This window comes from Macrotis lagotis, chromosome X (assembly GCF_037893015.1).
Source record: "Macrotis lagotis isolate mMagLag1 chromosome X, bilby.v1.9.chrom.fasta, whole genome shotgun sequence".
Taxonomy (NCBI): Eukaryota; Metazoa; Chordata; class Mammalia; order Peramelemorphia; family Peramelidae; genus Macrotis; species Macrotis lagotis.
This window is the reverse complement of record NC_133666.1, coordinates 555,680,245-555,707,886: the sequence shown is the minus strand read 5'-3', so window position 1 is coordinate 555,707,886 and position 27,642 is coordinate 555,680,245. Positions and strand designations below refer to the sequence as shown.

At 37.1% G+C, this 27,642-nt stretch overlaps 1 protein-coding gene across 3 annotated transcripts in view; it reads left to right on the top strand.

Annotated features, from left to right (window-relative positions):
• Positions 1-604: 604 nt before the first annotated feature.
• Positions 605-27,642, top strand: part of SNX31 (sorting nexin 31) — a 106,131-nt gene continuing 79,093 nt past the window's right edge. Inside the window, exons 1-2 of one of the 3 annotated variants that reach the window (XM_074200659.1) lie at positions 605-623; positions 21,797-21,871. Coding sequence is in view for 2 of the 3 variants with exons in the window: in XM_074200658.1 (XP_074056759.1) it covers positions 21,633-21,698; positions 21,797-21,871 (141 nt within the window). In the remaining variant the exon portion in view is untranslated. Of the gene's footprint in view, positions 624-21,206; positions 21,699-21,796; positions 21,872-27,642 lie in introns of those variants that run through there. The other 2 variants (XM_074200658.1, XM_074200657.1) reach the window with 2 other exon arrangements.

Below are 27,642 nucleotides of genomic sequence, written 5' to 3'. Positions count from 1 at the left end.
TTGAGCAATGTCTGGCATAGAATAGGTACTTAATGTTTGTTGACTGATGAATTTCCATTCTACACAATAAAATGGGTTCTTCTATACATAATTGTAAACTTGTGTGTGTATATGTGTGTGTGAGAGTGAACTCTCACCAGCACACAGATCCCTTTCCTTGTTTTTTTTCCTGCTTATGGAAAAAGTTGGGGGGGATATTTACCAAAAAAAAAAAAATGAGGAGAAACAAGCCTTAGAACCACTAGAGACAGGTGCCTTGAATTCTTGTCTAAGGAGCGAGGTGGTTCTGAATCATCCGCACTCCCTCATCTGATCACCTTAGTGACAGAACACAGTGGCTCTGTGGTTGACTGTTGTTACAGCAACAGTCTGTGGTAGCTCAGAGTAGTAATTGGTCTATTGGGTATTCAACCTGTTAGCTTGGTTTCATTAGTGCCATACTTTGGCTGCATATGCAGCATGGTTTAACCCACCTGCTGCAAATCTGGTTATCAGTAAAATATCAGCGAGATCTCCCTATGGTCTGAGTCTAACCTTCTTTGCTTTGCCATTTCATTTCAGAGAGCAGAATGGTAATGAACGTTGTATCCACAAAGAAGGGACCATTGTTGGCATGCTTGGAGGTAGGAGATGCTCATGAAGAGATAAAGGGGCAGGAGGGGGGCAGCTAGGTGGCACAGTGGATAGAGCACTGGCCCTGGAGTCAGGAAGACCTGAATTCAAATCCAGTCTCAAACACTTAATAATGGCCTACCTGTGTGACCTTGGCCAAGTCACTTAACCCTATTGCCCCTTAAATAAAATTCTAAAAAAATAAATGTGTATGTGTGTGTGTGTGTGTGTGTGTGTGTGTGTGTGATACCTTTTTGTTTTTATATAACCTTCCTTTGAGATTTCACTGTTATTTGCTTAGAGTTGGTAGTTGGAGCCATTTTCTTTTTAAAAATATACATGTAGTGATGGCTAGGTGGCGCAGTGGATAGAGCACTGGCCCTGGAGTCAGAAATACCTGAGTTCAAATCTGGCCTCAGACACTTAATAATTATCTAGCTGTGTGGCCTTGGGCAAGCTTAACCCCATTGCCTTGCAAAAAAACAACAACAAACAAACCTAAAAAAGAAAAGGAAAAAGAAAAGAAAAAAATACATGTAGATACATTATATATTATATACATGTATATACATTATATATTATATGTATATTTTACATCTATGTAACACACATATACTTAATTGATTTCTTTTGTTTTGAATTGGCTAAATTATTCACTAAATCCCTTTCACTACAGTCCATTTTTTCATCTATACCAACAAGGAAGAAATAGTATAGATAATAAGTCATTCAGAAGTAACTTTTTATCATTTTTTATTCAAGGTCATCTCCAGTCTTCCCAATTCATATCTGGCCACTGGAATCCAGATGGTCCTGGAGGAGAAAGTAAGACTGATGATTTAGCATAGTCCCACCTCACTCAAATCTAATTCATGTGCTTGTCATCAAATCACCTCCCTGATGTTGTGGTCTTCTTCAAAAATGAAGGACATAAGCATTATTGTTATTTGTAGAATGAAATACCCAGGTAGCTATGGATAGATAGATAGATAGATAGATAGATAGATAGATAGATAGATAGATAGATAGATAGATAGATAGATGGATAGATAGATAGATAGATGGATAGATAGATAGATGGATAGATGGATAGATGGATAGATAGATAGATAGATAGATAGATAGATAGATAGATAGATAGATAGATAGATAGATAGATGGATAGATGGATAGATGGATAGATAGATAGATAGATAGATGGATAGATAGATAGATGGATAGATGGATAGATGGATAGATGGATAGATGGATAGATGGATAGATAGATAGATAGATAGATAGATATAGATATAGATATAGATATAGACAACTACTTCCCAGTCAATCCTGGCAGTATTTGAGGACTCACAAAAAATAGAAGAGCCCTATTAGTCCTTTGAGAATATAGAGAACAGTCATTGCTTAGGGTGAACTAGGAGTATTTTTGAGCAATGTTTAACTGAGGCTTCAGACTTTACTTCCTAGGGCAAGCACCACATATGGTGCTGGGTACAGGTGGTTTGAAAGGCACCCTTAGTTGGCAGGAAGACAGAGACAACACACAAACTCACTCTAATAGGCAGAGATGTTGGGAGAAAAGGTCACTGCTGGGAAGGGTTACACTCTTGAGAAGAGGAAGCAGACAATTTAGCAACTTCCTAATTCCACTAATCTTTCTACATAACTAAAGTGCTAAGATCAGTAGTTTCTTCACATTTGAGAGTCAGCCAGTCTGACTACTGGAAACTCGTAGTGGTGAAGCAAATAGACAGATAGATGCTTTCAGGAAAGGGATCAGAACTCACCTCCCTCCCTCCTTCCCCAAATCTGTACACCCTTCATTGCTAGAATGGGCATTCTTTTCAGTTACATGGATGAAATCTGGCCTTCCTCAGGCACTCTGGTGTTTTCTAAGAACCAACCTTTGATCCCCTACACCCAGCATAAATGATAGATACTTTTTATTTCATGGAGTTGAGAGATAGTAAATATTCAATATGATGATAGCTATTAAAACTATTCTCAAATTTTTATAATTCAATGCTCTATCTGAGTAATTTGAGGCAACAGATGTGTGCATGATAGTTACTGCTAGCATTTATATAGTGCTTTAAGGTTTTTAAATATGATCTCATTCAATTTTCACAATAACACTGGGAAGTAGATATTGTTATTAGCCCCATTTAACAGACAAGGAAACTGAGGTTGAGAGAGTTTAAGTGACTTGCCTAAGGTCACATGAGTAGTAAATGTCTGAGGCATGATTTGAACTCCGGTCAGTTAGGTGGCACAGTGGATAGAGTGCCAAGCCTGGAGTCAGGAACATATGAATTCAAATCTTGCTTCAGATAGCTGTTTTGCTTGGGGCAAATCACTTCATTTGGGAGCCATAATTGTAGTACTAGGATCTGATGTCTGTCAATTTATAAAGACTTTGAATGTCTATCATATACTTCTTGTTACCTTATGGTAACTTTCTAAATATTTGATAAGTGATGAATGTTTGCAAGCTGCAGTGATACATTGCAGTTTTGACTACCTTCTTCCAAAATCAGTATTCTTCTTCTTATCATTATCATTTTTATTGAATTTACCAAAGGGAAAATTCTCCTTTCACCTTTCCCCTGTGAGCTCCTGTATCCTTATATTCTAGAAATAAGTAATCCCCACTCCCCACTTCCAGAACCTAAAAGATTAGTTAGGTGAATCATCAATGTCATAACAAGATGACTGGTAAAATATAGTTTCCAAAGGCTCTATGTTTCTCATTCCAAGGTCCACCTTTGACTGTTTAGGGGCTGATTACCCAGTCTATAGATTATTTAGCCTTTGACTTTCCCCCCTTTGCTTCTGATCATTTCCTTGTTCATTGGAGGACAGAAAATGTCACAAAGACAAATCAGTTTAGTATTTCATTTCTTAGTAATTGGAAGAAAGATGGGGGGAGGGAGTTGAATGGAACTAAAACTTTTGAATCACATAGATATATTATACATTTTCCATGTATTACGTCTATATCATACACACATATATTTAATATTTTTTGTTTCAAAATGCCCAAATTCTTTCCTGTGTCCCTTCCCCTACAGCCCACTTGTCATCAAATTATACCATCAAGAAAGAAATAGTAGTTAATAAGTCATTCAAAAGTAATCTACTATCATCTTTAGAATGAAATACCCACTTTAGAATGAAATACCCATAAGTAACTGCTACTTAACCATCCCCAGTAATATTTGGGGGCCCACAAATAATAGGAGAAACATGCAACTATTTTGAGAATTCATAGGTCATTGCTAGGGGAAGTGAACTAGGAGTTTTAGTTGTTGTTCAATTGTTTTCAGTTGTGTCTGATTCTTTGTGAGCCTATTTGGAGTTTTTTTATGTAGAGATACTGGAGTAGTTTGCCATTTTTTTCCTCTACTTATGTTACAGATGAAGAAACTAAGGCAAATGGGGTTAAGTGATTTGCCCAGGGTGACACAACTAGTATCTCCAGGCCAGATATGATGAATTCACAAAGAGAAGTTTCCTGATTTCAGTCCTAGCAGTCTATGTCACATAGCTAGTTAGGAGTACTCCTGAGCAATATTTAACTGAAGCTCCAGAATTTGAGTATATGCTCACATAGGTTCTTTTTATCTAGTTTATTTTTCTAATTATAACATAGATCTGAAGTAAGATTGTGGCAAACAGAAGCCAATTGTGGGATTAAAAATTCACTGTGACTAAATTGTATAAAGAGCCTAAGTCATACAAGCTAAATGGAAAACATGTATGAATTGAATCTATTCAACCTGGACTTATCATGCCTCCTATTGAAGACTGCCCAATGAAGTACAAGCTCTAGCAGTGCCTAATAAATTGGAAAGACTTCAGGTCAGATCTAGGAATGGACCGGCCTTTGGTCCACAACACCACCCCATGGTGACTGTGCACATTGCAATCTGTCTGAGGTCTATTATTATTCCTTTGACTAGAAAACCCTGCCATCCATTATCAAATCCTATGGGAGATGCAATCTGACCACTGCTTGGGGGTGGGGGTGGGAGGGGCTGTTGGAACCTCTGCCTCCTTACCAAAGACTCAAAAGAGTATGTTCTCTCCACCAAAGACCTTGGCACTGTCAAATGACTCAACATTAGAAAATGAGATAATTTTATTAGTAGAAATGACATTAAAGAAGAAGAATTGCCATATACTTTGAGATTGTACTCTAAGGACCTGACTTGCAGGTGACACATCTGATATGTCTTCCCCTGCCCCCCCTTTAGAATGTGAAAGCAGGAATTCTTCCTTTTCTATTTGTATCATGGGCACTTAACAGAGGCTTTGTATTTTTGCTTGTTGTTTAGTCTTTCTTCTGTCGTATCTGACTCTTCATGACCCCAGTTGGGTTTTTTGGTTTGTTTTGGCAAAAATACTGGAATGATTTGTCATTTGTCATTTCCTTCTCCAGCTAATTTTACAGATGAGGAAATTGAGGCAACTAGAATTTAATGACTTTCCCAGAATTATAAAGCCAGTAAATGTCTGAGGCCAGATTTGAATTCAGGAAGATGAGTCTTTCTAACTCTAGACCCAGTGCTCTATCAACTGCACCACCTCATTGTCCTTAAACATGTTAAACATTGAATAAATAAATGTTTTTTTAAATTCTTTCATTCCTTACTCAGAAACCCTAACATTCATTTCTTTATCCAATCATAAGCTCCTATCATGTCTTATTCATTGCAACTTCTAATTTCATTCTCCCCCCCACATTTTATCAGGTCATTACATTCTGATTTCATTTACCTCATTTATCAGTGTTGTCCCTATAGTTAATGAATTAGACCTCTCATTTTTCTCTACTTTTGAATTCTACTATCAGAATTAATCTTTTGCCTAAAATTATTCTTACCATTGACCTCATCCTCTCAGTCCTATTCACTGTTACTGAAAGTAGTGACAGGAATTTACACAAATGCTTTGCCTAAGGTTGGTATAAATTTATTTTATTTTATCTGAATCTGGGGTAGCTATAGTTATAGTGCAGTTATAACACTATAAACCCTGTTTACCTCAGTGTCCTCATCTATAAAATGAGCTGGAGAAGGAAATGATGAACTACTTCAGTATCTCTGCCAAGAAAAACCCAAATAGAGTCACAAAGGGTCTGACAAAACTGAAATGATTGAATAACAATAAACCTCATCAGAATACTCCCAGCAGAAAGGCAATCCTTTCATCTCTTTCTAATTAATTCATTATCTCACTCCTAGACAAAGACTGTTTCAAATCTTCTCTTCCTCCTCAAGGGTTCTCATGTGCCCTCCCAGGAGAGAAAATTATGATCATTCTCTGTGAACTCTTTATTCTCTTCATCTCCAATGTCTCCTCATTTCCTCCACTTTATGGCCTTTACCAAGGCCATCTGCTCCCCATATATACCCTTAATCTCATTCCTTCCCATCTTTCCAGTAGATTCTAATCCTCAATCACTCCCCCATAGCAGAAATAAATAAATAGAAAATAGATTTAAAACTCTTCAATCTCTCTAATAAAATAGATTATAAGCTTTCTGAGGGCAGGCATTGTGTTGTTTTCAGAACCTAGCAAAGGTCTCTACACACATTAGTTAAGAAATAAATGCTTATCATATTCTTTTTTTTTTTAGATTTTTTTTTTCAAGGTAATGGGGTTAAAGTAGTTTGCCAAGGCCACACGGCTAGGTAATTATTAAGTGTCTGAGGTCGGATTTGAATCCAGGTACTCCTGACTCCAAGACCGTTGCTCTATTCACTGCGCCACCTAGCTGCCCCTATCATATTCTTTAAAGACTTAAAAATCAAGACTCAAAGCAATGACTGCCTAGAAACTGAAACAATAGGAAGTATGTTTGAGAACAAGAATTCCTCACATTGTACGATGTTCAAGGCCATCTACTCATCTACTTTTTAAAAAACTGTCTCTGAAGACAAGTTTTTTTAGATTTTTAAAATCCTAAAAAATCCATCTTAAACTACTCCTTCATCAGACTGTATATATCAACTTTTATGTGTGTGTCATAGGAATGTCCATCACAGTCTGAGAGATGCCAGGGATCCCTTCTCAGAATGTTTTTAAATGCATAAAATGAAATATGATTACAAAGGAAGCCAATTAAATTTAACTTCAGGTACCAAAATATTAATTTTTGAAAACATGTTCATGGACCCTAGACTAAGAATTCCTGCTCTGAAGTAACACAAAAGACTTGAAATAAAGAAAAGCTAATAATTAGAGTTGTCTAAAAATAGAATAGACTTGAAAACATGGTCCTCTTCAGGAATGGACAAACAATAATAGCAGTATAAGCCCATGAGATTTAGGGATTTCCAATTAAAGATAGAGGTTGAGGATTCCTGAAAAAATGAAAGAATTCACATGCTCTCTACAATTTTAAAATTGCTCAGGTTTTATTACAAATTATGTCAAAGTATACAGGTTAAAACTACTAGAAAAATAGTAAGCTCTTTGAGGACAGGCTAAGTGAAGTGGGGGGGGGGGGGCGGAGAGATGAACAGACAGACCCATGAGGGCTGACTTAGTCCACCACATGGCATGGGTGGTGGATGACCCAATGGTGCCTAACTCTGGGAGCACATGGCCTCAGAAAGAGAGTGAGAGAAAGCAATTCTGCAGGGTGGAGGGTAGAGTCAAGAAGAAGCAAAAAGAGGCAACACTTCTTCTTAAATACACTTCTGTAGTGGGTTGAACAAAGGGTGGCACTTGGGGAGTGGTCTAGCACCTGGGCTAGGTATTTTCCAATGGCAAGCTATGTACTGGTCCAAGGTGCTTAACCTCTAAATTCAACATGTCATTTCCTGTCATGCCAGTGTCAATGGGCAATGTCAGATAACTGGGAACTGGAAGCTGGGGGAATGAGGAGACAAGATATAAACAAGGTTCAATTTACATCTCAGGAGCAAACAGTCTTCCACAATTAACAAACTTTAACAGTATAAGATTACAGAATTTGCTTCATAATCATAAATTTGCTATATTCACAATTCTCTGCATCAGTATAGCTTCAGACATAACATTTGATACTAGTCAAGTCTTACTAAAATCACTTGAACTCAATTGCCTCTTTAAAAAAAAAGAGATGGACTCATTCCTACTGAAAGTTGTGTACAGGTTGTATTACATGACCTCTGTGGTCCCTTATAGCTCTGACAATCCATCTGACTCTATGCCTATGTATTCAATAATGGGCTTTATCCAATTTGGAATATGAAGCCTCCCAAATTTTATTAGAGATGGCTCTCAAGGATGCTCTACTACTATTTTTCTCAGACTTGTCTAACCAGCTCACCACTGGAGTGATCAGCTCAACTTTGGCCTTACAGCTCAGTAAGGAGAGATGTAGAAAAGCGAGTTAGAGTGTCAAGTTCTTTTTTTTTTTAAATTGATATTAAACCTCAATTGCATGTACAGTAAAACAGGCTCAGCTAGCTAGGCTCCTCCCCTCCTTACCCCTACTAATTTGTTATCTAGTGTCAATCCTGTCCTATGACAGGGTCTGCCTCTTGTTTTACTCTCTGTAAGTTAGAGTGGGATCAAGTTTCTGCTGAAGGAACAAAATATTCTTTTAAAGAAGCTTAAACAATAGGAATTCAAGTGGCAATAAAAGCCCCAAGTTGATAATTTCTAAGCTCAGAGGTATCATTGTAATTTACATTGTATTCTTGCTATTGTAAAGGAGGAATAAGAGCCAAGAAGAACAAAAGAAGAAACAAAAGAACATCCCAAAAAGGCATTCCCAGAAAGCTGCGGGGGAATCAGAAGAAGAGAATGAGTCAGCTTAGTTCCAGTCTGAGTACCTAGAAAGTCATTGTTGTTTTTAAAGTATCAAATGTAAGGGTAGGAATAAGGCCAATAGTAACATAAATAATTATTCCAAGGTCTTATTTTTACAACAACAACAAACAAACAATAATAACAGTTAAACAACTCCTTTGTCTTGTGGAATCATTCTCCAGTGTTATCAAAATGTCCTTTGAATATGACAAATGTAAATTTTTTAATCTATGCCAAGCAATGATAGAGATTGAAGGGGTTCAAATCTGAATCTTAAGGTCATATTGAGCCAATGGGTGAAGATCATTGTAGAAATCTTTCTATCACTACTTCTCCAAGTTTCATTCAAATCTGTGAACTGTGACCCTAAAGAGTGACTGATATAGTTAGTCTCAGTATTCTAGCAATAACCTTAAGGGTTTGGGTTTCTAGGATTGTTGTTTGTGAGCCCCCATCAGTGTGCTTTTCATTTACATTTCAGCCAAATTTCAATTAAAAAGGGTATTTATTAACATATGCCAGCGGAAGTGACTAAGTGGTCTAAACTCATCATGAATTCAAATATATTCTCAGACTTTTTCTAGTTCTGTGACCCTGGGTAAATGAACTGGAGAAAGAAAAGGAAAATCACTCTAATATCCTTGCCAAGAAAACCCCAAATGGAGCCATAAAGAGTCAGACATGACTGAATGACCAAACAACAACAACAACAAATTTATTAACATAAGAAATAGGTATATAATAATAAAAACAATTGATATAAATACCCTTCCAAAGGTCTGGAGAAAACTCTCCCACAAATACACATAAATTTGTAGGAAAAGTGGGTTCAAATTTAGAGGAAAATGTTATGAAAACACATGTGTAGAAAAATCATGTAATTGAAGGGGTAAACCCACAACTCCTGTCTACTAGAATGCCTTTCTTGATTTTATTATAGATATCAATAATTATTATTTTCTGGTCAAAAATTCTTGAAATTTCCTCCTTTCAATCTTTCTATATCTAACTATTCTTGGCCTCTAAATGTAGTCTGTTATTAATCTAGTCTTTGATATCATGGTCAATAGCAAGTATGGGGGATGAAAGTGAAAGAGACGAGAGACATAGAGTCTCTTCTTCCCTTAAATGGATTTGTTTTTAGGTCATTTGTAAAATATTTCATTTCTAAGTTAGTAATGTAAAAATAGGAGTTCATATAATTATCAATTTTAAGGGATGCAATAAGTCTTATAAAAACAATTCCTCAACTTTACATATCAAGAATAATATCAATGTTTGATAAATTTCTCTATTTCCAGTTCTTTTGTGTGACTGCATCTTTTCAGTTACAGTTTTTGGCTAAAATCTATGATCATCATTAGAAGCAGCATACCAATGTTATGCCCAGTGGATTCTAAGCCTGTACTTTAGAAATAACTAGCTATCTCCTACTGTTCTCTATAACTAATCTGTCATTATTTGGTCACTATCAAATGTTAATATTATCAAGGAAAAGTCACTTTTTTTTATCCAGATCACTAAGAATAATTACTCTATTTCAAGAGAGGAGCTATTTATTTTTCCATTAGCAGATCAAGGAATTGCTCCAAGCATCAGACTATTGTGGAAAAATGGAAATTATAAGTGCCATGTAAAAATGCAATTGCTTTTCCCTATTTTTGGGTAGAGAAGCCAACAAAAACAATCCTGTATTCCTTCACATTTACCAAAATCATTTTGAAAAAATTACAAATGAAACACAATCTAATGACTTTTTTTATCTGCTCATTATGAAGGAAAAACTTATTTCCAATATTGTTATTTTCAGCTTCAATTGGTCTTGAAGTGAACATCTGGCATCTGTGATCAGAGGCACATTTTGAATTTAAGTCATGTGTGAAAATGTTGATTCAAAGGAAGGAGGACTCTGATACCACATGAGACTTGCTTTAAACTCTGTTGCCATTCTGCTGAGTTTGGTATGACTGCCTTACACCTACTCCTGTGCTAGGGAAGAATAAATAAAGGCTGTTCTCTAAAATCTGAAAGATGCCACAGAATCTCACAGTTAGATATGGATGCACCATGGCATCAAGTCTCACCTGTACCTGAACAAGAACAATAATCTCCAAGAGACCTTCCTTGACATCCAAGGGGAGACTCTTGTGGATTGCTATAATTATTAGGAAGTTCTTCCTGAGACCAAACCCAAGTTTGCCTCTTTGCAACTTCTACTCAATGCTCCTACTTCTACCTTCTAGGACAGGGGGGTCTTAACCTGGGGTCTATAAATTTTTTAAAAATATTTTTGATAGCTGATAGAATAACTAAAATGTATAAATCATTTTAAAGTTTATAAAGCACTTTACATATATTAACTCTCTTGGGTTAACTTGTATTTCAGGATAATTGGTTTCATTTTCATTCCTAATTATTTTTTATTTTATGTATTTAAATGCATTCTTTGAAGGGATCCATAGATTTCACCAGACTGACAAAGAGATCTATGATACAAAAAAAAAAGTTAAGAACTGCTCCAGGAGAGTAGAACAAGTCTAATCCAACCTCATACCCCCACCACCCACCAAAGCCTCTCAAATACTTGAACCAATATTCAAGTCTTCTCTAAGCTAACCATTCCCATTCTCATCAAGTAATCTTCATACAATTTAGACAGAAGGACCTGCACCCTTTCTAGTTGTTCTCTTTTTATACTTTCCAGCTTATCAATATTCTTAAAATGTGATCCCTATAAGTGAATAAAATACTGCAAATGGAGTCAACCAAAGAAGAGTATGAAGGGATTCTCACCTTGCTAGTCCTGGATATAGTTTAAGGTTATATTAGCTTTCTTGGTTGCCATAATATAGTACTGACTCATACTAAGCTTTCAGTCCATTAAACACCTAGATCTTTTCATCTGGATGGCTGTCCAGTTATGCCTCTCCTATTTGTAATGGTGAAAGTTAAGTTTTTGAGTTCAAGCATTGACTGTACATTTATTTCTATTAAATTCTGTCTTATTCGATCAAGTCCAATGTCCTAACTTGACAGAGGTCTTTTTCAGATGCTAGCTGTCATATAACTTTTTATTGAGTCCTCCTAATTCTGTGCCATCATCAATTTCATCAAACTTGACATTCATCTAAGCAATGATTTAAAAAAAATATATAAGTGGTATTTAAATAGATCTTAAATTGAGTTGTGAAGAAACTCGGGATTCTAAGAAGCAGAAGAGTAAAGAGAATGCCTTCTAAACATTTGATTTTTAAAAAGGACCTAATCATAATAGGTCATCATCATCATCATCATCATCAGGCAATTTAAGGTTTGCCAAGGACTTAACAAATATGATCACATTTCATCCTTACAACAACCCTGGAAAGTAAATGCTATAATTATGCCCACCTTACAGATAAGGAAACTGAGGCAGGCAGAGGTTAAGTGATTTCTCAGAGATAATAAATGTCAGAAGCTATATTTGAATTCATTTCTTCCCAAGAATAGTCATATAGTTGCCTAATACCTAGACAAACCAAATACCTAGATCCCTGGGACACTTCACAGAAATTAGTGACATAATGTGCAGAGAGCTAGTCTCAGGGAGTTCAAATCCAGCCTCATAAATTTACTAGTTGTACAAAAGCAGAAAGCAAAACTTCTGCCTCAGTTTCTTCAAATGTAAAATGGAAATAATAATAACACCTTGCAGGATTGTTTTGTGCATCAAGTGAGATAATATTTGTAAATACTTAGCCTTATTTCTCGCACAAATAGGTTCTGTATAAATGCTTATTCACTTCCTTCCTCTCCTTTCTCCCCCCCCACTAGAGTCCTCTTCCTAAGCTGACATTGAACCATTAAAGATGATTCTTTGTGTCTAATCATTCAACCCTCCTTTGAGATCTTCCAAAAAAGGCTAGATGATTATTTGCTAGGTGAAGCTGGAACAAAGGGGAATTCTTCTGGTAAAGGTTCAACTAGATGACCATTGAGTTCCCTTCCAATTCTGAAATCATGATATTTTATGAATCTAACTGAATTTTTGCCTAGCCCATACCTCTCCAACTCTTCCACAAAAAAATAATCTGAGAAAGTTTGTCACATACTTTGATAAAATCTAGGTAAACTGTATCTAAAGCATTTTCTTGATCTACCAGTCCAGTAGCCCTGTAAATTATTTCTATCAAATAAGGAAATAAGATCAACCTAGCATGTTCTATTTTTTTTTTAGATTTTTCAAGGCAATGGGGTTAAGTGGCTTGCCCAAGACCACACCGCTAGGTAATTATCAAGTGTCTGAGGTCGGATTTGAACCCAGGTACTCCTGACTCCAAGGCCAGTGCTTTATCTACTACACTACCTAGCCACCCCTCGTGTTCTATTTTTGAAGAAACTAGATGATCCCACTTCCTTTTCCAGATGTGCTCTATGCATCCCTTTAATAATATATTCTAGAATCTTGTTAATAATCAGAATTAAATTTGCTAGCTTAGAGTTTACAAATTTCATTTGCATCATTTTTCAAAAAAAAAGGGGACATTTGCTATTCTGCAGCTCTTCAGTACCCCTCCTTTTCTCTATGAGTTTTCAAAGATCCTTGCTATTGGTCCAAGACTTATCTGGGCCAGGTAGTGACTTGAATTTGTTAATATCAGTAAGCTCTTCTCCTATAAACACCTTACCTAACTTGGAAATCAACTCCCTATATATCAATTTATTTAATTGTTCCCATCTCAGAAATATTCCTACTCTTCTTGGTAAAGAAAAGAGAAACATACAAAGAGCTGAACAACTCTGACTTTTCTTCATCATCTTTTATCGTTGTCTGTTATCTTATGATTGGAAAGCTGCCATGTCCCTTCTCAAACAATCCTTTCCCCCCTTCTAATATGTTTTTTTTAAATTAAATATTTAATGTATTTGTTTTTTTAACTACATGCAATGATAGTTTTCATCTATTTTTTTTTTTTAGGTTTTTGCCAGGCAAACTGGGTTAAGTGGCTTACCCAAGGCCACACAGCTAGGTAATTATTAAGTGTCTGAGACCAGATCTGAACCCAGGTACTCCTGACTCCAGGGCCGGTGCTTTATCCACCATGCCACCTAGCCGCCCCTAATCAATCTTTTTTTTACAAGTTTTTCTCCATGCCTTCCTTCCCTCCCCCACTTTGATAACTAGTAATTTAATATAGGCTTTCCATGTACAACAGTGCTAAACCCTATATAGTTTTTCTTTGGGGGGTGTTATTTTCTTCTTTTAAAAATTTATTTAAAAATTAAAATATTAAAATTTATTTAAAATTTAAGACTTTTTTCTTATGATTAGATTCCTTTATCAACCTCAACCTATTTAGGTCTTAATTAATCTTGACATGATTCTTATAGCCCATGCTATGCTTCTGAATTCTTCCTCTTTTACCTGTCCTTGTTTCTCATCTTCTTTATTCTCAAAAATCTTCATTGGTGGGTTCTCTGTGCATGTACATAGGAGCCCCAATCAGAATAGTTTGTCTTTGTGTCGTCAGATTTTTATTCATGAGAGCCTGCTACTTCTCCTGAGCAGACTTGACTGATTGAATTTTAGTCCATGGGATCCTAACTACCCCGTCTCTAAATCCTTTGAAATCTGCCCTCTCCAAACCTTGGGGGGGTATCAGTACGTGTTTGACTTTTTTTTCTCTCCTTCCCTGTAACTCATTCTAACATAAAATGAATGATAATTTATTGAGCACAGTGCCAACATTGCACTAAGAAATGGGAATACTAATACAATAAAGCAAAATAGTCCCTTTCCTCAAGGAGCTTCCTCTAATAGATGAAGAAAACAGAAAAAGGAACCAGAACAAGGGTTAAACTGTGGTTAGGGAGTGATGTTGGAGGCTTAGTTCCCATGAAGAAGAGCTCATGTAACTGAGGCCAGAGTCTCAGGGTCAGAGTTCAGGTTTTAGAAAGAGAGAGATGAGAACAGGAGAGCTGGAAGCATAATTTAGAAAGAGAGTAGTTTCTTCAGGTGTCTGGGTCATTTCCAAGTCAACAACCAGTTCCTACTTTTTTGGTGAGAATCAGATCCAGCATAGATCAAAGTTGTTTACTTTCAGACTTTCAATTATCCCTCTATGCAAAAGTAGTTTGATAAGGAATTCTCTTCAATGGATTTTGGGTGGGTGGGTGGGTGGAACCACACCAAATCATTCTGTCTCTCGATTGGCCAACAATAGGTCCCAACCCAAGTCTTACTTCCACGCTATTTGGGCGTCTGTTTGTTCATAGTGAGAGTAAATAGTAATTGTTTCTGTTTTGACCCTGGAAGGGTCTTCTCCCAGAAGGATTTTTTTGTTTTGGACTATGTAAAGGAGTCCCTTTGCCTCTTTCCTTACCTAGCCTCATTGAATGAGCTTGCCTCAATCAAACTGAGACTTGGGAAAGACCTTAGCTAAAAAAAAGTCAAATCTTTCACCGTATCCAGGGCCATCTCCACTCCTTCTGATCTCTATCTTGTCACTGGACCATTTGAGACTAGGGAGGATCATGCTTTAAAACTAAATCTTAGTGAATGGTCAAGAATAGTCCCAACTCAAGCCTTACTTGGTCACTCCAGATGACTCTGGAGGAGAAAGTGAAACTGATGACTTTTTTTTTTTTTTTAGTTTTTGCAAGGCAGTGGGGTTAAGTGGCTTGCCCAAGGCCACACAGCTAGGTAATTATTATGTGTCTGAGGCCAGATTTGAACCCAGGTACTCCTGACTCCAGGGCTGGTGCTCTATCCACTGCACCACATAGCTGCTCTTTTTTTTTTTTTGAAACTGATGACTTTACACAGTCCTCTCTTACATCCAATTCACCTACAGATCTTATGGTATCAACTTCCTGATGTCATGTTCCTCTTTGAGAATGAAGGACAAACAGCAACAACAATCTCAAATTCTAATTAATCTTGGCTGAATTTTTCCTAATTCCCTTTCCCTGCTCCTCTCAGTGAGTACCTTTTCTCCCTCAGTCCTTATACTATGCACCTCTATTGTACATTGTTTAAGTCCTATTTTGTATGATTATTATTTGTAGAAGTCAGATACCCTGAATAGATTATAAATTAAATGAGAAAGAGCAGAGAGAACCATTCTAAATATTGTCTTCCACCAAAAATGTCTGATACAATGCTCTGCACACAGTAGACATTTAAGAAATATTTGTTGAATTGAAAAATAATGTAGATTTTAAAATAATATATGTGACACGACCATTAAAAAGCAATACCAGCAGCCCATCTCATTTGGAGTCATGATGATGTTTTTCCTTCATTCTTGAAGAAGACCGCAACACTAGGAAGGTACCTTGTACCATGACATGCACATGAATTGGATTGGAGTGGGGGGGAGTGCTGTGCTAAGTCACTAGCCTCATTTTCTCTTCCAGAGTATCTGGGTTCAGTAGACAGATATGAAACAGATGACCCTGGATGTGAGGCAATCAGGGTTAAGTGATTAACCCAAGATCCCACAGCTAACAAGTGCCAATATGAGTCTTCCTGACTACAGGCACTTATCCACTGCCTCACCTGGCTGCCCAAGAATTTGTACAGCTCCTACTAGGGGGTAGGCCCTGTGCTAAACGAAGCACTTTACAAATATCTCATTTGATCCTTACACTAGCATTGTGAAGTAGGTAATGTTATCCCTATTTTACACTTAGAAAAACTGAAGCCAACAGAATTTGAGTGACTTGCTCAGGGTTATACAGCTAGTATCAGAGACTGACTTTGAACTATGAGAGTTGCATGAGGTTGAAGAAATTTAAAATATTCAAATGCATCTTTGATTTCATTGATTCAGGAGTTCCTTCTGCTGAAGCAGATTGTAACCATTCAAGCTGGTCCATCCTGTCCTATTCTTATCCAAGTCCTCCCAAATTTTCACTACATGGAGTCCATCTTCTTTGCTTTTCCTTAATATTGCAAGAGGTCCAGTGGAACACTCTGTCCATCCACCTATCAACCCTCACTCTCACCACATGAATAGCCTACTTTCTCATTCTTTAATACAATTTTTTGGTGACAGCTTTGATTTCTGTTCTCCTTCATAGTTTTTCTATATATGACAGCTTGCTCACAGCCAACATGTACCTTTCTATTGTCCTCTATGTGATACTTATATTTAGTTTTATGGAGGCAGTTGTGTTACACATTTCACTAACATATAGCAACAACAGTAAAATGTATTGAAAATATAGGCTGTTTTGATGAAGAAATCAAAACTATATATCATCATATGAAATATTATTGATTAGAGAAATGCAAATTAAAACAATTTTGAGATATCATCTTATGCCTATCAAATTAACAAAATGATAAAAGAGGAAAGCAGCAAATGTTGAAGGGGATATAGAAAAACTGGGACAATAATTCACTTCTAACTGATCCCGTCAATTTTTCAGAGCAATCTGGAGTTATACTCAGTTATAAAAGTGTATATACCCTTTGACCCAGTAATACAACTATTAGACCTGTTTCCCAAAGTGATCAGGGGGAAAGAACCTATATGTTCTAAAATATTTATAGCAACTCTCTTTGTGGTGGCATAGAGCTGGAAATTGAGCAGATGTCCACCAATTGGGGAATGACTAAACAATTTGGGATATAAGATTGTGATGAAATACAAATTACTTTAAGAAATGATGAACAGATTGATTTTAGAAAACATAGAAAGACTTGCATGAAATAATGAAGAGTGAAATGAGCAGAACCAAGAGAAGGTTGTATACAATAACAGAAATATTGTTCAAAGAATAATTGTCAACAATCAAGTTATTCTGAGTATTATAAATACTCAAATCAGTTTCAAAGGATCTATGAAGGAAGATGCTACCCACCTCCAGAGAAAGAACTGATAAATAGTGTTCATAGTAAGCTTGGGATTTAGTAAAGTACTTTGTTTACCATTTCATGAAAGCAAATCAATCCTGCTCTCCACCTTTTCAAGTCTAAGTCCAGTTCAATGCAGTCTAGTACTGTATTGGCAGTACCAGATAGATATGGATGGACAAGCTCTCTAAGGTATTCCTGAAGATACCATTTGAAATATGAACAATGATTATTTGGTTTTTATCCATTTGGATAAAAATTTATCTTGTATGGATGGATAGACCAAATTCTTTTCAGGATTCTCTACTAATGATGCAGGGGAAAGATGAAGAGAATTGTGAATGTAACAGAAAGAATTTGGGTGGAGATGTAAATTGACTTGAAGTAGAGAATTATATTGTAACAGGAATAATTGTAATCTTGGGTGGAGACCCTCCCCATTCTTAATGTACCATTGATTCATTGTTTAATGTAAAATTTGTATCCTGATCTCCTTCAGCTTTACCCTCTACCTGATTCCAGGTCTAGTAAGGGAAAGGGAGTTCACCTTTTGCCCTCTGGATGAGAGGCAAGACATAAAAACCTGAGCTAGACTCCAGTTCAGGGCTGCAGTACACTGCTTGGCTGTTCTTCTCTCTCTCTCTCTCTCTCTCTTTCTCATCCTTCCTATATTTTGTAACCTTTTAAATAAATTTTTGTTTTATTTCTACCCATGCTTTCCTGAGTCTGAATAATGATTCCTCATAGGTAGAACTGAACCCAAGTAGTCAGTGGCTACCACTAATATTCTTATTGAGGATGCCCTCAATTTCCTGTGAATGGGCAAGTTGACATATAGTTATGAATATTCTTTTGGTAACTTTTTTATATCATTTGGCTATTTCCCCCCCCTCCTTTTAATTGTTACCATTAAAATTAAGGTAAATTGAGGCTTAAAGTTCTGAGCACATTCAATTTCTTGCTAAGGTCAGCGATTAACAACAAAATTGTTGACTTTTCAGTCAAAAGATCACAAGGTAGGACTTACTAGTCTTCATATAGTTTTGGGAAGTACAAGAGAACAAAGAATATGAAGCATCAGAGATGGAAAACAACATAATTGATTACAAGGTCCAAAGTGTCATAGATGATAGAAAATAATATGATTGGATAAAAGTATGGAATTCCTTCTGTTTTGTTGATATGGAAAGCTCTTTGGTGGTGTCCACCTGCTTGATTAGTTAGTGTCACAGTGATAACAAACCAGAATTTTTTTTAAAGGACAGTCAATTTTGTAGAGATAACAGTCCAGACTCTCTGACATCCACTTGCATCCCTCAAAGATAACAAATTTCTTCCAATTGTACCTGGGCAGCTAATGATAATAGTTATCTTTCAATTAAAATTATTTATAGGGAAACAAACTTTTAAACATAACAGAGAGGAAAAATGAACTACAGGACTCATGAATTTCTGAACTTAATTCAGAGACAAAAATGCCTCAGGCAGCTACAGAATAGAATCAATTACAGAATGAAATCAAATATAAAATCAATATTTGATTTTCTCATAATGCCTTATGAATCAGTGCTTTGATGCCTTTACAATTATATTGTCTTCAACATAAATTTCCACTATATATATTTCACCCAAGTTGGCCAAAGAAGGACTTTTCTTTTGTTCTCTTTAAGGCCATTTGTATTTCCGTTATAAGCTCTTCTGGGACTGTGGGATCAGGGTTCAAGAGTGTGGTTGTTCCATTATCCTTGCTGGATAAAATGGTTTGTTGTAAGTGATTTTTTCAAATTGTTTCTATTTTTTCTTCCTTTTTTAGTCTTCTCTCCATTTTCATACTTGAATGCCCTTGGGATAGCTTTGCTTAGTTGAATATCTTGCCAAGTTTTCTTTTTTTTTAATACCCCAGATGGGAGTTTGACATTTTATTTAACACAAATAAAAATGTGCAAAATAGTTTACTCTTTTTCTTCTCTCCTCAGTCAAACATTTGGATTGGTGATCTTGATGGCTAGCTGTGCAGAACTGGGGGAGTTCCTATTCTTATTCCTAGGGGAAACATTGCAAGCATTATAAGATTTATTGCACATTGAGAGTACTTTTTGCTCTTTTGACATTGCTTACCAAAAATTTCTTCGACTCTGCTGGGTGGCATGTGTTTTATCACCTTATTACTTCTGTAATGAATGTTGGAAGGGCATAAAGATCTGGCTTTTGAATTGTCTTTGTATTTTATTTTGGCACTCCTTGTTTCTATCAGTTTTCTGTGATCTTGATATATTGATTTAACTGGCTTGAGATGAACTTTTTTGTTCTTAACTTTTTTAGGTTATATAACAGTTTCACAGGCAATATTGACTAAAAAGGGGGGGCAAGTTTTCTTTAAACTGCTTTTGTTCTTCACTGTTTTTCTCTGCTTAATGAGATAATCCTGTTTATGATCATTCAACATCTTTCTTTTTAAGATTTTATGTGCAAATTTATATTCTAAGTCAGTGTTGCCTTTGGCAGACAACTCTCCTTACTTGAAGAGTCAGTCAGATGTTTGTTGACTTAGGTTTTGGGGAACTTTTTTTTCTTTAAATTTCTTTTGCTGAATTGATTTACACTTTTGGATGAAATTATGAACAGTGTCAATATAATTTCTGTTGTCTATTTTCCATTTTTGATCATTGGTTTCTTTTATTGTTGTGTCTGCTCTGAAATGGTGCAAAACCTCTGGGTTCTCTGTCTTCTACACCAAGACTAATCAAGTTGTGAATCTCCCTTTTGACAAATAAATAGAAATATTTCCACTATTTCCTGTGATTTTCTTGACTGACTAAAGGATATTGCTAGTATTATTCTCTAATTTCACAATTCATTTAAAACTAGGTCTCTGTGTCGTATATGAATTTTCAAACTTTCAGTTAAAATCCACACATATGGGTCCCTTGTCCCTCAACCAGAAGTAGCATGGCATTGTGGCTAGAAATCTGGGGTCAAGTCCACACAACCTCCTGGACATATATTGATTTTGTAGACAAGTCACTTAGTTAATCAAGGTTCTAATCTAGGCAACTGTTGAGGCTCCAAAGAAGGTATTCATCTACAGTAGAAGAGCAAGTTTTCTCATTGAGAAATTTCCCCTTTATCAATGATCACAAATGTGTTCCCTTCAACTGCTGCCCCCACCCCAACATTTGTCAATCAACCAACATAAAATTATAAAATATTACAGCTAAGAGAATCTTAGAGGGATGCTCTTAATTTGAGATCTCCAGTTAAGGTTTTGATGACCACTTGTCAGGGGGATTGTAGAAGAAACTCCTGTTTAAGAATCTCTGAGACTAGATGGTTTCAGGGGTTCCTTCCAATTTCGAATTGGTGTAATCTAGAGAGGTCAAGTAACTCACACCTCTTTGGTGGAATCTTCTGATGTCATTCTAGGACCTCACTCAGATTCTAGAGAGGAAAGGACTTCAATCATGCAGAATAAATTTTGAAATAGTTTTCCCCCTCTCCCCAAGCCCCACTGTATTTCAGTTCAATGCAGAAAGAAGCATTAGAGGAACACTAAATTCTAAGAATAGAAAGCTACAAAAGTAAAACAAAACCTGAATCAGTCGCTTCCTAAGATTAAATTCTAATGACCCCACCCCCTACCCCCAGCAGTGCACTGGCTCCATACAATAATGAGGAAATGGGCCAATCAGAGCCTACAATAACTAGAAATGAAACTATCTGATGTGATAGGCCCCCATTTAGGTGTTTCTAAAGACCCTGATTAGGTACAGGGGTTAAGTGGACTAGACCCAGCTTGACTCTAGAGACTTCAGAACAATGCCAACTCCTAGGCAGTATGTAATTGTTAAGATTTCTGTTGGTTTAGATTTGGGACTTTTTTGTTTGTCGGTAATTGTCCCTACACCCACGACAACTTCGTAGGCATTTAATAAATGCTCGTTGGATCGGATGGGACAGGACTGGGGCTGGGTTGAGCAGCCCAACACCAAGAGTGGGAGATGAATGAGAATGAAGGAATCGGCAGGCTCTCCACTTCTTGGCCTTGGAAAACTCCCCAAACTGGTCCCCGGAGCTTTGATTTTTCGGGGGAAGCCTAACCAGCCGTGCCAGCCTCCATCAGCTCCCACCCTACCCTTTCCTGCCAAACGCCTAGTAGAGGCGGGAGAAAGAGGCGGTGCTGCGGGCAGGTTCTGGCCGCGTTACCTGGGGCGGACCCCCTTCCCTCAGGGGAGGAGAAGAGAGGCGCGCTCCGCCCCGTGGGCATGCAAAGGCTGCCGCGGGCGCCCGGGCGTTGGGTGCAGCGCAGGGTCTTGGAGAAGAGAAGGGTCTCGAGCCCCCCGCCCGCCCCCGCGGCCGGCGAACTCTGCCAAGCATCATGAAGATGCACTTCAGCATCCCCGTGTCCCAGCAGCGGCTGGACACCCTGGGGGGCCGCTACGTGGTGCGTGGGGTGCTGGGAGTGGTGGCAATCCGGACCCGGGTGCCTGACTTCTTTCTCCCCGCTAATGTGTGTGTGTGTGTGTGTGTCTGTGCTTTCAGCTATACTCGGTGTACCTGGAAGGGTTCCTCTTCTGCAAGGTGCGCTACAGTCAGCTACATCGCTGGAATGAGCAGGTGAGCGCTCGTGGGGGGTGGGGGACTCCCTTGGGGCTGGAGAACCAAGGGCGTCCTCCAAGGACTAGCATCCAATGTCCCAGAACACCTCAGTGCAGTCCAGGAACCTTCCAGTAGTTCGGGACTGAATTTGGCTAAGGGCATGGGACTCCGCTTTCCGCCTTGCTATGGGTTTATTTGTAGGATTAGACTCAGTTCCCAAAGTAGAGGACCCCTGCCTCCTCGAGGAGGCATGAGCTTGGTGAGGAAGGAGAAGCTTAGGGCAGGAAATGTTCTATCCCAGCTGACAGGTACAGCCAATTTACATTTGCTGATACAGATACAGACCCAACATTTGTTCTCCTTACTGCTTTTAACCTCTTACTTACTTATGGGGAAAACCATAACTTCCCCAGACCTCAAGTTTCCTCGTCTGTAAAAAAAAAAAAAAAGATCATAGAGATAGAATATGAACAGACCTCAGAAGCCATTAATCCAATCTGGCTATTTTTACAGATGAAGAAGCTGAGACAGAGGATGTTGTGATTTGACCTTGGGCAAGAGGGGAATTTCTGTCTAGGTCTTCTAATACTCCCTGACATTTATCTAACACTTTAAAGATGTACAAAGCATTTATATATGTCTTTACTCATTTAATAATGTGAATGGCCTGGATGACCTCACTTATGTACCTGGGGTCGTCCTGGCTATCTTTTCCTATGCAGTGAGTGTAATGGCTTTTTTTTTAAAGAAAGATTTTATTTATTTTGAGTTGTACAATTTTTCCCCCATTCTTGCTCCCTCCCCCATCCCCCACAGAAGGCATTCTGTTAGTCTTTACATTGGTTCCATGTTAGACATTGATCTCAGTTGAATGTGATGACAGAGAAATCATGTCCTTATGGAAGAAAAATAAAGTATGAGATAGTAAAATTACATAATAAGATAACGGTTTTTTTTTCTAATTTGAAGGTAATAGTCTTTTTGGTCTTTGTTCAAAGTCCATAGTTCTTTCTCTGGATACAGATGGTATTCTCTATTGTGTAATGGCTTTTAAAAGTAGCAAGAAGCCAGGGATGTTCTAGTGAGAAAGAGTTTGCATTGGAAAGAGAACCCAAGATTTCTGACTCCCAGGTCTGTACCCCACTCCTGGGACACACCTCATTTTAAAAGCTTCCATTTCCCATCCTTCCCTCATCAACCCTGGGAGATGAACTCTAAGTGAGCAAACTACTTGCACCTAACTCTTTCCACCAGATAATACAGCACAAAGCTAGCACCTTGTATATATGTTGGTGTTTATCTTTCTCCCTCCACAGAGTTCTTTCATCTGAGTCCTGTTAAACAGGTGTGTCCTTATTTTTTGTTTTCCAATGGTCATATTCATAATATTCAAATACTGGCAAGTATGAAACCCTAAGCCAAAAAGAATGACTGATCAGGATGACATTTAGGCTCTTGGCAGTTTCCTTTCTTTGTTGCAGAGGATGGATTTAAGATTGTCCATCTGTTATTTTGTTTTCCTAATCTGGTGATAAACCCCTGCATAAATTGAGGTAATTGAATAAAAGAAGCATTAATTTTATTCTTATATTTTGGAAGTTTAATTTAAACTATATTTTAAATTAAAATTTAATTTAATTAAAATTAATTAAATTAATAAGAAATATATTTGGTGATGAGAATAATGGTACTGTCCTTTGTGCTAGATGATTCATAAATTGTGGATTCAGAAAAATGAAATACTTTTAGGTACATTTGAATAAGATGTATGTGACTGATTCTAGGAATTTTTTTAGAGTTTTATTTAGGTAAGAACTGCAGGGTCCACTTAACTCATATCAGTTTAGTAAATTTTGCAAATCCATGTATGCAAGATTGGTAAACTTTTTTAAATTTTATTTTATTTTTCCTCAGTTGTATCTAAAAACAAGTTTTAATGTTCATTTTTAAAACTTTGAGTTTCTAGGAATGTTTTGATGCCAATAATTTGAAGATACAGTCTTTGGTAATGTGGGAGTTAAGGTGCTTAATAGGAGTTTGTTGAAATTTAAGGTTTTGGGTCATAGCAGGGCAACATCCAAGAGTGTAATGCCTGTATCAAGTCAATACCAAGTCAATGAGATAGGCTACTTTTTTTTTCAGGTTTTTGCAAGGCAAACGGGGTTAAGTAGCTTGCCCAAGGCCACACAACTAGGTAATTATTATGTGTCTGAGATCAGATTTGAACCCAGGCACTCCTGACTCCAGGGCCAGTGCCCTATCCATTACGCCACCTAGCTGCCCCTGATAGGCTACTTTCAAGACAACCTATAGAAAGTTATCTTTAAGAATTTCTGGAAAAGTCTCTGAAAAACCAGTAGTCTCAGATAAAAATTACTTGAAGATGCAGTTATGAGGTCCCTCTCAATCCATCTGGAGACAAAAGAAAAGAAGGATGGTGGGTAAACCTTTGTCCATTGAATTTTTTAGTTTTTTTTCTGCTTTAGAAGCTCCAAATTGGGGATCTTTGAAATATTTAAGTGGTATTTAATAAATGACACTGGTCATGCTCCCTGTGGATACTAAATGGATGTTAAGAGATACCCAACAGTGGGACTCAATTTTTCCCAGTCCTACAGTGACAAATATTCTTTGCTAAATCCATCTTCCTAATGTTGTGCTGGTGTAAATTTCTTCTTTCTATTCCTCCAGGATGCATGGTTCTTAAGTGACTTTTCAGAATTGGCAAAATTGTCAGCTTAAGAAGTAAAAGATTCAGATGCTTCTTCCCTTAACATGAGATTTTTAAATGTCTTCCATTTTTACACCGCCATTTCTGAATATACCTCCAAATGCTGGATGTGGAGTCAGGAAAACCTGAAAATTCTATCTCAGACACCTGTTGAGTGTGTGACTCCTGAGCAAGTCACTGACCTTTTATAGTCTCAGTTCCTTCATCTGTAAAATAAGGATAATAATAATAATAACCACTACTGCATAGGATTGTTGTGAAGATCAACTAAAAATGTTTTGTAAACCTAAAAGTACTATATAACCTTTTGGAAATGAGCATAATGTTTAGTCCACTGACAATTATGAATTTATTTATTTGAGTCTGGGGAGTTCCATGCATTTTTGTGAAATTGAGTTTTCTTAAGGAGTTATATTTTGGGAGTAAACAACTTTCCTTTTAACATTCAAGACTAGCAGTGGTTCCCTATTTAGGAATTAACACAGATACTGACTTTATGTCAATAATGTAATTTTTAAAAGCTGGGGTAGTTTTTCTGTAGTGTAATGGTAAAAACACTGAACTGGCAAGTTAATTTTTCCAGATCTCAGTTTCCTTGAATTCAGCTGTGTGACCTAACCTCTCTGAACTGCCATTTCTTTTCTCATTTCCCTTCTTTAAAAAAAAAAAAATAATATAGTAGATATTATTGTTGTTGTCGTTCAGTTCTTTTTCAGTTGTGTCTGCTTCTTCATGATCCCACTGAAGTTTTCTTGGCAAAAATACTGGAGTGGTTTGTCATTTTTTTTTCTAGCTCATTAGTAAATATTGTCCATGGTCTCTTCTAACACTAAAATCCATTGAAGATTACAAAATGATTTGGCTTCAAAAATTGCACGTAGAGAAATAAATAAAAGGCAGGGAGATCCAAAGTTGATTGTGGACCATATATTCAAGAGGAAGGTCTAATATCATGACTGGTGTGTGTGCAGGTCTGTGTAAACATATTGGCTTATAGAAAGAGAAGTGTAACTCATGGAATATTTGAAGAAGCCTCTTTAGATTGATTTGTAGGTCTATCTTTTTGTGAATACTATGTCTGAGAATCATCTCCAGTCATCCCGATCTATATCTGGCCACTGAATCTAGATGGCTCTAGAGGAGAGAGAGTGAGGCTGCACAGCTCTCCCTCACTTAAATCCAATTCACTTGCATGACATGGCATCACCTCCCCTATGTCACAGTCCTCTTTATGAATGAAGGACAAACAAGAACTAGATCCAGACTTAAGTAAGATGTCGACAATTCCAGCAGATGATGGATTTTTTTCCCTAGTGTATGAAGCTAATTGATAACAGAGTCATAATCCCCATGCAAAATAGTTGACTTGGCAGTTGCACCCTACCTTTTCCCCTACATAGGTAGACCCCATAATTTCATCCAAATTTTCCCATTCCTTTTTCTCTGAAGAAGTCAAGTGAATTCCTAACCATTTACCTTTGCTTAAGCTGTTCCTTCCAAAAAAAAAAAGGAAAAGGAAAAAAAAGATCCCCTCTCAATATCTGCACCTAAACCTTACTTCTCTTTACAGAACTGACCTACTCTCTGAGATCTTTGTCAGTACTTCCCCAGCTCCTTGAAGATTCTTTTTCTCTGTGCCACTCATTCAGTATACATTGCTTGTATTGTTATTTATTCTTTTATTTCTCCATTCTATTATTTTAATTTTATTTTTAAATTTTATTTATTTAAGGCAATGGGTTAAGTGAGTTGCCCAAGGTCACACAGCTAGGCAATTAAGTGTCTGAGGCCATATTTGAACTCAGCTCCTCCTGATTCCAGGATAGGGGGCTCTATCTACTGTACCACCTAGCTGCCCCCTATTTCTCTATTCATTCTCAACTAAGTTTGCAGATTTCTTTTATGATAGGAATCTTATGTTTCTTTTGTTCCCAGACTATTATCCTAATATAAGAGGGGTCATTGGGTTATAGATCTACTGGGTAGAAGGACCCTCACAGGTCATCTACTTTAATCCCCTTCATTTGATAGGAGAGGAAACTGAAGTCTCCAGGCACATTCAGTGACTTATGTGAGGTCATCTAGGTAGGAAGCATCAGAGGCAGAATTTAAAGCAGGTCCTCTATTTCCATTATCCTATGCTGCCTCTCCAGTAAATATTTGTTGATAATGACAATGAAAAATTCTATTTTCAGATGATATGACTATCATCAGTTAGCTCTCTCACAAAAATGTGCTTCTGCTTACGATGGATAAGAGGTGATCTGGTGTGAATGAGGGGGGCATTAGGAAATAGAGAATGTAGACTTGACATAGTCCTATTCCTTAATGATTTAACAATTGTGCTGGGAATGGAAAATGAGACATAGCATGATCCATCTATGCTGCCAGATGGATGGTCAATAGGACACTCACAGCACATGTCCTTTAATGGTAGGTCAATAGTATTATCTTTGTACAAACAGCACAGCATGACATATGATTATTGAATAGTGGGCTCAAGGTATTAGTTTCAATATCCACATCTTTGTTCTTGAAAACCTTGCAGTAAACACTGTATTATATTGAATATATGTAACAAAAATGACTTTCAAATAGTGAAAGAAATCTTCATTATTTTTCAGGGATTTTCTCAAATGATTTTGATAGAGATAAATTGAATTCTAGAACTAGCTAATTCTTGGCTGATTATTGAGGGAGAAACTAATGCTTCTTTTGAAAATCCAGAAAAATTCTCCAGTTTTGAAAACTTGAAAAACTTGTAAAGTTAATGATTGACTTTTGGCAAAGTGAACTGCCCAGATATTTATAGCATGTTTGTCTTCTTACTCAGACCAAAACAGTCCTGGAGGGTTGTGCTTGGGAATCCTTTGAGCTGCTAAACTGAGCTTTAAGACTGACTAGTAGGGATTTCAGCTTGAAACCAGTATCAGAATTTGAATGATTGTCGACTTAGCACTTGACTTCTCTGTCCCACATGACGTGCCCTTTGGCAGCCTTGCTTTATACCAACCTGACAACAAAGACGAATTTACTGATACGTGCACTATATGCTATT